The 11,080-nt window shown below is 56.1% G+C and overlaps 1 protein-coding gene across 2 annotated transcripts; it reads left to right on the top strand.

Moving 5' to 3' along the window:
- Positions 1–282: 282 nt before the first annotated feature.
- ALAD (aminolevulinate dehydratase) lies at positions 283–10,947 on the top strand. 2 transcript variants are annotated; one of them, XM_085320052.1, is made up of 11 exons: positions 283–716; positions 5,094–5,241; positions 5,497–5,547; positions 7,015–7,111; positions 7,598–7,733; positions 8,278–8,361; positions 8,696–8,784; positions 9,117–9,172; positions 9,564–9,651; positions 10,280–10,366; positions 10,708–10,947. In XM_085320052.1, exons 2-11 carry the CDS (start codon positions 5,129–5,131, stop codon positions 10,915–10,917), a joined length of 1,011 nt encoding a protein of 336 aa, XP_085176178.1. In that variant the 5' UTR covers positions 283–716; positions 5,094–5,128; the 3' UTR covers positions 10,918–10,947. The 2 variants fall into 2 exon arrangements, with proteins under 2 accessions (XP_085176178.1, XP_085176177.1); XM_085320051.1 differs by lacking the exon at positions 283–716 and adding an exon at positions 3,545–3,628.
- Positions 10,948–11,080: the final 133 nt, after the last annotated feature.

Below are 11,080 nucleotides of genomic sequence, written 5' to 3'. Positions count from 1 at the left end.
TGCGCCGGCGCTGCCCGCGCTCCCGCCGCTTCTCCCCTGCCGGCCCTGGAGGCCTTCGGCGCGGTGACAGGCCGCGCCGCAGGTGTCCCCCAGCCCCGGCGCGGGGATGCGCCTGTGCGCCGCTGGCTGGCGGCGGGCTGGAGGAGCCGCGGCCGGCTCTGCCCGGGGGCGCTCGTGGGGGCCAGCCCGTCGAGGCCGCGGGGAAGAGTACGCGGGGGAAACGCGAGGCAGCATGCGACGATCCCGGCAGGAATTCATCCGGGAGTCCTGCCGCTTCCCGCCATGGTGTTGTACGGATCCCGTCAGGGCCTTTCTGAGCGCGCCAGATGATAACACTGGAGATAAAACCTTTCATAACACTCTGTCCTTCGTTACTGATTACTAATTAACCTGCCCTCCTTATTGCAGCTCCTCCGTCTCTCCGTGGAGCTCTGCCTTCCTACTGTCGGTTCAGTCCAGTCCTGCTTCCACCTGGAATGTAGGGAGCTTGTGTGTCTCCAGGACCTGGAGTAAAGCGTTGTGCACCAAAGGAAGAGGCTGCTTCCACCCTCCCCTCTTAACATGCTGGAATGTAGTTTCCACCGAGCTGGGGGGTTCATGTTCCAGGAGTGAACAGGCAGCTGCCAACTCGGTAGTAATGTTAGCAGCTGCCAGCTGGAATGAGCCTTTCTAGCTTGCTCTGTTAGCTTGCTTTTGATCTGACTTCTGTCCATAGAGTAAGTTTGTTTAATATGCGCTAGTGCAAATTTGAGGGTGTTGTGTGCTTAGCTCGCTCTCATGCTGTTACAACAGGCCGGGGATATTTTGTTCTTGCAAAGCTTGCACAGAAGCTGCAGGAGCCCAGAAGAGTTTTGCAGTGACTTCTCTCTCCTCGTGTTTTCTATGTTGTAGCTAAATATAGGCGATGCAASTGGTTGCTTCATCTTTGGGGCCCTGGAATGAGCTGCTCCGGGTCTGGTGTGTTTGGGCTGGTTCCAGGCCAGTCCCAACATTTTCTTGAGGGAGGGGCTGCGTRGTTGTTCTTAACCATATATTTATTAATGCTCTGGAGGGAGGCAGCCACTCAACAGCTTCTCAGATCCTTCAGCTTCATGCGTTTGAAGCAAGTTTCTTTAGAAAGACAGATTTGGTCCTAAAGAAAGAAGTCTATGTGCTCTGGTGGGAGCCTTATGGGGATCTGTCCAGCTTTGAGGGGAAGCAGGTCATCAGTCATGTTTGAGGAGATACCATATGTGATATGTTCTTGCTTTGATGGGCCCCTTGTTGYGGGCTCTTTCGCTGTCCTCACTTTGCACCACTGCAGTCTTTCCCTGGCTGTCCGGCAGCGGGGTGCTCAGCGGCTCTGGTGCAGTAGGGTCCCGGTGCCCTCTTCTGACGCTGTGCCTTGCATGAGTACRAGGAGTGTGCGGCCCCCGGCTGCCTGGTCCTTCCTGCTAGGGGAATGGCTGCAGGGAGCTTCTTGTGCAAGCAAGGCTTGCAAGGCGGCCTCGGAAGAGAGCCCATCTGGTAAAAGAGCAAGGTGMTGCGGGCCCACCCATCGTGGTTGTTATCTCCCCTCTGCAATTCTCCTGCGTGACAGTCTCTTTTCCCCGGAGAGCTTAGCTTCTGGAGCTGCAGCCTCTATCTGTCTCCTACAGAGCAATTGCAGTTGGTTGTCTCTGATCCCCTTCCACCGTCCCCCTCTCCTTCCTCCTGTGGGATTAACTGTGAAAACATTTTCTGGATTCTCGAGGTGCATTTTGCTCACTGAACCCTTTGTTCCCAAGAGCTGTGTCCTGCGAGCTGCTTTGGAGCCCGGCCCCGAGCAGCTGACCCGCGCTGGGCTGGAGCCGCCGATTCCCGGCCTCCCCRGGGCTCTCTGCTTGGGGGTGAGGAAGGAGCGGAGGGGCAGCTTCCCAGATCTAAAAATTATTTCTGAAGTGATGCAGTGGCACTGCCAGCATGCCTGTCAGCTGGCCTGCCTCCCATGTGAGCACCAGTGTATTTGGTTTTATATATATATAAAATATAAGTAATAAGTCATTGAGCCTTTGCCCCCAGCCCCAAACACAGGCAATTACTAGCAATGTGGGCAACTCAGTTCAAGCCCTGGATCGAACATGGTGCTCCTACGGTATGGCTGAGTGCCCCAGGCACTGGGCTAGTCAGATGCAGGCTGACAATTTGGTTTAACGCTGAGATTGTTGGAAAGGCCTTGAGCTTATCCCTGTGCAAAATAGCAAAACACTTCAAATTTTTAAGGGTTTTAAGAAGAATGGAGCCTCTTCTTGCCCAACTCCATTGGTGACTGGTGTAGCAAGAGCCAGTGTAAAACTCTTCTCTGGACTGCGGTCCTGGAAAGCTAACCAATGTTTCAGTTTTCTGGAGCAAGCCAGGAGCAGTGGATGCAAGTGAAGGGTCACGATGGAAGATKTAGGTCATTGGGGGAATTGCTCCTGGTCTTGGATTTAAGCCAGTGCATGGGAAAGCTGTGATGGGATTGGGGACCGGGGGCTGTTCCCCAGAGATGGGTCACACAGTTGTGTTAGAAGGATCTTCTGTGTGAAGTGTGGTCCTGGGCTGGGGGGTCGCCAGGCTGAGGAATCTCATTTCTTCTTTCAGAAGTAGATCACTAGCTCTTCCCCCATCCCCATCCCTCAGCTTCTAGCTCTGAAAACATAACCCATGATGTCCACTGGGGACTTTGTTATTAATTTCTGGAGGACAGTCCTCAGATACTGAAAGAACGTGAAGCCTAGCGGTGTTGGGAAACGTACCCCGACCTCTGCCCCGGGAGCGGGCTGGGCTCCGCGTTCTCCCACAGCGGCTCCACAGCTCTGCGCCTGGCGCTCATCCAGAGGCGCTAAATGCTGCRGTGCTGCAAACGGCGATCCTGGGGCCGAGCGACAGTCGCTCTGCGGAGCAGCACGAGGAGCCYGGCCACAGAGCAGCCGGGAGGCCAGAGGCGCCCGAGGTGCTCTCAGCCGATGATAACCTCGTTCATGCTGCGCTTTCGGGCTCCTCTGAGCACAGGCGTTGGTGGGATGTGGCCCTGTGTGGGCAGAGGGCCTAGAGTGCCTGGCCCTGCCGGCTGGTGCCTGCGCGCTGAGACAGAGCGGGAATCCCCCCCAGCACRCGTGAGTGAGGAGAGGTGGCCTGTGCTTGTCCCACGGGAAGCTCCCCAKGGCCAGCGGCTCGGCAGATCTGCCCAGAGCAGATGTGCGCAGCCAGCAGAAGACTTTGAAGCCACTCTGAATAACCAGTCTGTTGTTCAGGTTGTGGTCTCCAGGGCGCCCTGGCCGTAAGAGCTGCTGTTGGGCTGCAGCCGAGCGCCGGGTCCTGGGTGAAAGTGCAGCCTTCCCCGCCAGGCCCCTTCAGTCGCGCTCTCGCCAAGCCGAACGTTGATCCTTATAAGCAAAGCCAAGAATGTGCTGTTAGTGAAATTGAAATCTTACCTGTCTAATCAGAGAATTATTATTAGCCAGGTCTAATTATCACAGAAAAAGAAAATACTTACAGATGTTTCAACGCTAGACAGCTGAAATTATTATACATTTGGCTCCTAGCGTCTGCCTCTCTCTCTGCCCCTCGCCTGCCACTGCCCCGCGGGATCCCCAAGCCTCGGTTCCGGCTGGCAGGGAGTGTTAGGGTGAGTCCTGCAGGAGCTAGAAGTTCACCGTGGAGGGTTCCTCCTCCTTTTTGCCAGGAGCAGCATGGTGTTGATGGTGGTGGTTTCTCCCTCTTCACTTTAAAGGCCCCCTGGGGCTATTTTGATGTGTTTTCCAGCAYGCTCCCTGCCTTGCTCTTTCTTAATGTATATGCAGTTCTTTACTGTATCCAAGCTTACTGTGTATGATGTGGTTTATGCATGTTGAATAATTGTTCTTTGTTACACCTAAAATCAGTTACGCCCCACTCCCAAGCCCTCATTTCTTTATCCACTGGTGAGTTGTTTGTCGCCCTGGTGTCTTCAGGATCACCCTCTTTTCTCATCCTGTGCTTGTGCTCTTTTGTGACTACACCATTACGCTACAGCCATAAATGCGTCATTCTACACTAAGCAACTTGTTACTGATATGTGTATAGAAGTTATGCTTATATTACAGAATTATGCAGTTAAGTAACACAAATTAAGCAATGACAATCTCATCTTTAGAAAACTGCTGTTACAGCTAAACAAGCTAAAACAAAGCCCCAAAGCGCAACAAGTCCTGAGGCCTTGCAGAGCTGGTACAAAGCCCRTGGCATGGTACTAGCAAGCACCGTACTGTATTTATTGGGCTACAGGGCTAGAGAATCCTGTTTCATCCCCGCGCAGCCCRGGCAGCAGATGCCCCAGGGGATTCAGAGCCGCTGCCCAGCTGCAGCTCACCAGATAGCAGACTGAGAAAACCTGTGGAGTTGTGCTCTTCCCTTCCTCTGGCAGTCATCGGGGGAGTCTGGTGGCTGGGATTGCCAGGCGAGGGGATCTCAGGGCTAATGTCRCTACAGCTGACAGCAGCGAAGCCAGCTAGTCTCAGGCAAATATCTGCCAAGGCAAGAGATGCTTGGTGCAAACACATGCCGAGCGATGAAAGAGCTTTTTCAGTGAGCAGCAGCTGCCCTGGGCTGGCTGTGGCGCTTCCCCGGCATGGTGTGTATGAGGGTTGGACTTTTTCAGCCTGCTCTGTGCCCCCCATGCTGGAGCACTGAGCCCAGAGGGGCTGCAGAGTAGTTTTGAACATGGGGGAGAATGTGGGTCCTGCCGAAGGATGATGTTTTTGTGCACAAATTGATGGTTTCATACGCAGAATGGGAGGGTTYTGTGGGGAGAAGTTGGCGTCGTCCCCACTTACGGGGGAAACATCATGCYGTGATCGCTGGTGCTGGGTCTCCCAACACGCACTCCAGCGTGGGGCAGACCCTGGGAGAGTCGGGCTGAGCGTGAGAAGCAGCTTTTGATGGAAACCGGCTGGGCTGTGGCTTGGGCTCCCCATGCAAGCCCAAAGCAGCGCAGGGAGCAGCCCGCAGCCCTGCAGAGGCTGCCTGGATCTCCACCCACTCCCCACACTAACTGGTAGCAGTGACTTACCTGGACACAGCCACTAACCTGCCTATTGCTTTTGGTATTTCAGATTCTCCTTTCACAGTCTTCTCGTGAGTTCCCGAGATGCAAGCAGAGTCCCTTCTCCACAGTGGCTACTTCCACCCCGTGCTGCGCTCCTGGCAGTGTTCAGCAACCACCTTCGATGCTTCCAACCTTATCTACCCCATTTTTGTCACGTGAGTGAACCCCGGCTCTATGGATTAGGGATAAACCAAACTCAGGCTGACTGTGCTTGGAGCTACAGGCTTAGGCACTCCCTGAGCTCCTGGAGAGCTTCAGACTCCCTGAACAGTTCCCTGGGAGCAGGCCGGGATGTGTTGTGCAGTACCATGAACGTCTGGGATGGGGGCTGGGTTGTTTGGGCACAGCCTACCTGTGATCTTCCTTGTCGTGTCGAGTCCTCACACCTCTGTCCCATCCAACTYCTGCAGTGACAGCCCTGATGCGGTGGAACCTATCGCCAGCCTCCCCGGGCAAGCCAGGTAGGACTGCAGGCTTCCTGAGCGGTGTGCCAATCTCCGCCACAAACAAGGCTGCTCTACGGCCAGTTTTTGTCTGGAGCGCAGACCAGGGCYAGGGGATGACACTTCCATCCTTCTATATTCCCTAGCTTGAGAATCCCTCAGAACTGGGCAGGGTGGGAGCATTCACCTATGAGAGAGGGAAGGGAATCGGATCGAACRTGCTGCCTTCAGCAGATGCTAGCAGGGATAGTGCCAGGGTCGCACAATGCCCCAGAGCACTCGCTCCAAGAGCCGCTGGAAAACCTGCGCAAAGGGGTGGGCTCTTGTCCTGCTGTGGATCCCGTGGGACTAACAACTCCTCTCTTCACCTGCTGCTGCATTAGGCTTGCGGTCACAGGGGCTGGAGTGGGATATTCCTGTGGGGAAGTGGGCTGRATCTCCCTTGTATAGGGCAAGTTCTCCAAATAAAATCGCCGTCTTTGCTCATGGGTGGCAGGAGGTAGGTCAGGGTGGGAAGGGTACCCGCTGTACCTCAGCCAAGTCACGCAAAGGATCTTGCGGCCAGGAGTGCTCTGTCTGGCCTGCTGGCCTTGGGCATTTGGCCCTACTAGCACCAATTGTGCAAGCAGAAAGCCCGTGGCAGAGTGCCTGTGCCACTCTAGCACTTCACCTTGTGCTTCAGCTCATCATGCTGAGCCCCCAGCATGACTTGCTCAGGGCCGAAACAGGAAAGCTGAGATAAGGGATCCAAGAATAGGGTGTGCTTCTCATCTCCGAGCAGAAACAGAGTAGGGCCAGCCCCCTCTGTGTCCCTGTCCAGTAGATAACTCTCCTGTAGCCCTAGATAAGGCCCTGCATTGTTCCTCCCAGTGCTCTGGCAACACCTCTCTTTCTCCAGCTGCTGCTTGGTGCTTACAGACTGGCACCTGAGTTAATGATGAACTGAGGTCCATCTCTGAGTGGCCCAGCAGGCAGGCAGTGGCCCTGCAAACAGCCGCCTGCGTGCCTGAGCACCGGTCAGCTTGGAGGGTTGTGTGTTTGTACTGGATGCATTCATRGTATTTTTGCTGGGGCCACAAGCTCCAAGCAGCCACACATCAGTCATGATAGCTGGGCCAATGCCAGGAGCCAGTCCCAAAGCTGAAGCATGTGACAGCTTTGGAAACCTCCCTGAAGAGCAGCGAGCAGCAGGCTCTGTGCTGCCTCTGGAGCCTGCTCATGAGCAGCCTGGAAGTGGGCCCAGCTGGGGCTCTCCACTGCAAGTTCAAGGCCCCAGGAAGGTGGATCTGAGCACAGCCCTGAGGAGAGCAGTACGTGGCAGTGCCCTACTTAATCACCCCACCCCCCATGTATGAGCAGTCCCCCTGCTTTGTAGCTGTGCTGTGGGGTCTCCAGGGAGCTCYTGCAGTCAGACTGAAGCACAGCCCCTGGCCAGGAGAGCAGGACTGGGTGCCTGGCAGCCTCGCTTCACTGTGCTCTTCCCAGGTATGGAGTCAACAAGCTGGAAGGGGTGCTGCGCCCCCTTGTTGAGGACGGCCTGAAGTGCGTGCTCATCTTCGGGGTGCCCAGCAAGGTCCCCAAGGTCAGTGTGCATTAGCAGGTGGTGGGAGCAGGTTTGGGGTAGCCACAGAGGTGTGGGAGAGCAGTGTGAGGTCCAGGGGGTTCTCTGCTCAGCGGAGTGGGACAGGAACAGGAGACTGGTGACACCTATAACRCTCCTGGTGGCTCTGGGTGGGTCTCTCCTCTGTGCGTTTGAACGCATGGTGCAACACTGCTTGGTGGAGAACAAGGGAACTCCACGCTGCAGAAAGCAGGACGGGAGACTGGAAAAGATTGTTCCGATCTAGTCTTGCACAGGGAGCTGTTACTGGATGGTTCTGAGACTTGCAGTCATTACCAGAAGCTCCACTGCCCTTTTTCATTGTTGGTGATCACACTGCTCCACATCAGAGGGTCTTACAATTCAGAAAACATTTCTTGGGCAGAAAACTGCCACAGAGGGACTGGTACAGAGAGGGCATGCAAAGCCCTTGGCTCTGTGTGCAGAGGCATTTCTCCTCTCTCACAGGATGAGAGAGGCTCTGCCGCGGATGTGGAGGACACACCTGCCATTCAGGCAATCAGRAAGATCCGTTCCACCTTCCCAGAGCTGCTCATTGCCTGCGACGTCTGCCTGTGCCCTTACACATCCCATGGGCACTGTGGTGAGTGYACAGCGTGGGGTCGCAGGGGTGTTATTCACACACCTTTCTGCAGTGGCACCTTCCTGTGGCTGTCACCCTCCAGAGGCTTGCTGTTTTCTGCTGAGGAACAATAGGTGCTGGTGGGCCTGGMCAGCTCCTTCCATGAGTTGACTTGGGCTCCAGGTACTGGATTCAGTTGCATTGAGCCTGGGGGAGCTTTCTGGGTTATGAGGGCAGCCAGCTAGGGTGGGGGGCACAAACGGTTACGGCATATGCAGTAATGGGAGAAACAATGGGAGACCCACTCCCTGGTCAGCTGAGAGTCACCCRAGCACCCATCTAGGCCTCCCATCTCTGTCTTCTCTTCCTGGAGCATGTATTGAGTTTGGTCTCGGGTGCTGTGACATTGGTCTCCTGGTCACTGCACCTCTTTACCCAGCACTCTAACACAGTTCCCACCGTTGTTCAGAGCATCTCTRTAAGTCTTTTTGGACGTGCTTCCACCCTAGAGACAGAGGCTATAGGCAGGCTGTTCTCTACCCTGCCTAATCCCATTGTCTCCTAGGTATCCTGCGTGAAGATGGCACCATCCAGAATGAACTCAGTTGCCAGCGGCTAGCAGAAGTGTCACTGGCTTATGCCAAAGCAGGTGAGGAGTCTTCTTGGCAGCAGTATCCAAGTTTGASTCTTGCAAATTTGCCCCTTTTTGCTTACTGTAGACCCAAAARCAAACTATGCCTGGCTCCAGCTGGGAGTGCTTGTGCTCTGAGCTGGGAAGGGCTCCACTTGCCTTCAGTGCACTGGCCCCAGCACTGTTGCAGACATCCCAGACCCTCTGAAGGGAGATGCTCTGGGGTCACCTCCTTCTGCAAGAATGGAAGATTTTTCTAGGTTTGCTGAACGGTACTTGCCAGAGCAAGCTTGAGCTCTTGACACTGTTACAGCCTCAGGCAGTTCTCGRTGTCTCTGGTCTCTCCCTGCAGGCTGCCACATCGTTGCCCCCTCAGATATGATGGATGGGCGTATTGCGGCTGTGAAGAATGCACTGATCTCCAATGACATGGGCAACAAGGTGAGCATGGGATCTGCATGTGCCAAAGCCGGGAGCACCTTCCATGGGGACCTTATGGAGGCTGCACTGCAAAGTGATTGGGGCAAATGTTGGAAGAAATAAGGCTTCACCTTCCACAGGATGTGTCTCGCATGGTGTTCCCTGTGCCAGTGCATGCAGGGAAGGAATGCCCTTGGCCAGACGCAAGGGGAAAGTGAAGTGCCAGGCCTCTGGCAAGGGAAGGAGGGTGTGGGGTTGAGTACGAAACTGCTATAGGAGGTAATCGCTCTTGCTCTAGAGCTGGGATGCAACAAAGCACCTCTCAGTCCTCGTGGCTCCACTCTCTTCTGCAGGTCTCAGTGATGAGCTACAGCGCCAAATTTGCATCCTGTTTTTACGGTCCATTCAGGTGAGTTCCTTTGCAAGGAGCATCAGCACAGCACCAGGCTGGCCAGAAGATATGTCCCCAGCTAGTTGGTAGGGATCAAGGCTCAGCCCAGACTATAAGCCATGGCTGGGTCCAGATTGGCCACTCCTGCTGTTGAACGTGTTTTCCAGCTTGCTTGGGCTGCCAGCATGGGACAACTGATGGAGCTCCCAGGTTTGCAATGGTTCAGGGCAATGCAAGGTGGTGAGGTGGGTTGGGACAGCTCACCCCTTCCTGGGCTGGATGGGGAGGTGGAAAATAGCAGCTCAGAGTTTGTTACAGTCCATCCTCACGCTTCTGAACCAGTACGGGGTGAGAGGCAGGGAACCGTGTCGATGCTTTGCTGATTTCCTGCCCGCTGCCTTGTTCCCAGAGATGCCGCGCTATCCAAACCCGYGTTTGGAGACAGGCGATGTTACCAGCTGCCTCCGGGCGCCAGGGGCCTGGCCGTGCGAGCTGTGGTGAGTGAGCCCTGCCCAGCACTGGGCTAGCAGGCCGGGCTGCCCGAGGCTGTGCTGAAGAGTCATGTTTTTATAGCTRTGGGGACTGGAAAACTCTTGCACAGTGCCAGGGCAAGAAGCCTTCACATGCAGCAACACAAAAGGGTTTGGGGAGAGCAAGCCCAAAAGCTTTTGAGGCAGGAGATGGGACACTGCATGCCGACCCGAAACATCTGAGGGTGACCCCCCACACACCTCAACAAGCTAGCGCAACGTGAATGCCCATCAGCTTACTGCAGAGCTGATTTCCAGTGCGGGCCCGAGCGTTGTGCATTAGGAACGATGGAGTTGGTGACATCGTACCCCACTGCTTTCTCCTGTGGCTCTGAGTGGCCATAGGACGCGCAGCCACCGGCTCCCCCCAGGCACTGCACTTCTGGCGTGGGGAGCATCCTATCTATCTCTGATCGCAACCTGCCCATGGTGTCCAGTGGCCTTCAGAGGCCTGCCAAACCCCTCTTGTGATGGTGTGATCCTGTGCAAACYGAAGTCTAGGTTAAACCTTTTGGAAAAAACAACTGAACGCTCTCTGGAAAAAACGTCCTTTTACCCAGAGCTGAAAGGATCAGGTATGGTGTTCTCCTCACAGGACCGGGATGTGCGTGAGGGAGCCGATATGCTGATGGTGAAACCTGGGATGCCCTACCTGGACATCGTCAGGGATGTCAAGGCCCGAGTAAGCTCTGCATACTTCCCTGCTCATGAATGAGRGCACTGACTAGCCCCAGAGATTAGGAGGAGGTGGAGGAGGAAAGCTGCACATTTGGGTTAGCCAGCGACATCATTCCAAAAGCGGAGGGAGCGGATGCAACATTTTTTTTGGTTTAACATGTTGCATTTGGGCACTCAAACATCTCCTGGGCAGCCGTGGGCTCCCAGCCCGGATCACAGCTTGGGTGCTGGAGCGCTGTGGGGGGGAAGCCGCACAGCCGAGGGGCCGCGCTTCCCCAGGAGGCAGAGCGGACCCGACCGGGTTGAGCGCTGAGGCCCTGCTGATCTCCTCGCTGTTGTTCTCAGCATCCCACCCATCCGCTGGCGGTGTACCACGTGTCCGGGGAGTTCGCGATGCTGTGGCACGGGGCGCAAGCCGGTGCCTTCAGCCTGAAGGCTGCAGTCACGGAGGCCATGACGGCGTTCAGGCGCGCAGGTGAGCGCGGCAGCGCTGGCTGGTCGCGGGCCGCCCGCCAGGCCGAAAGCCCCCCGCCGGCACCGCGTTGCCGGAGCTGAACGCGGGGCCGAGCCGGGCGCTGCCGTCCCCGAGGCGGCGTGCGTCCGCCCGCAGCGCATGTACGGCCGCCCTGGCTCCCGCCAAGCCGCTCTTCCGCAGCGGCGCAAGTCCGCGCGGCCGCTGCGCGTAGGCCGGGCTGCGCCCGCCGCGGCTCGGGGCCTC

Source organism: Rhea americana, unplaced genomic scaffold, assembly GCF_003343005.1.
Source record: "Rhea americana isolate MKP2758 unplaced genomic scaffold, rheAme1 scaffold_61, whole genome shotgun sequence".
Taxonomy (NCBI): Eukaryota; Metazoa; Chordata; class Aves; order Rheiformes; family Rheidae; genus Rhea; species Rhea americana.
This window is presented reverse-complemented; position numbering and strand designations above follow the sequence as displayed.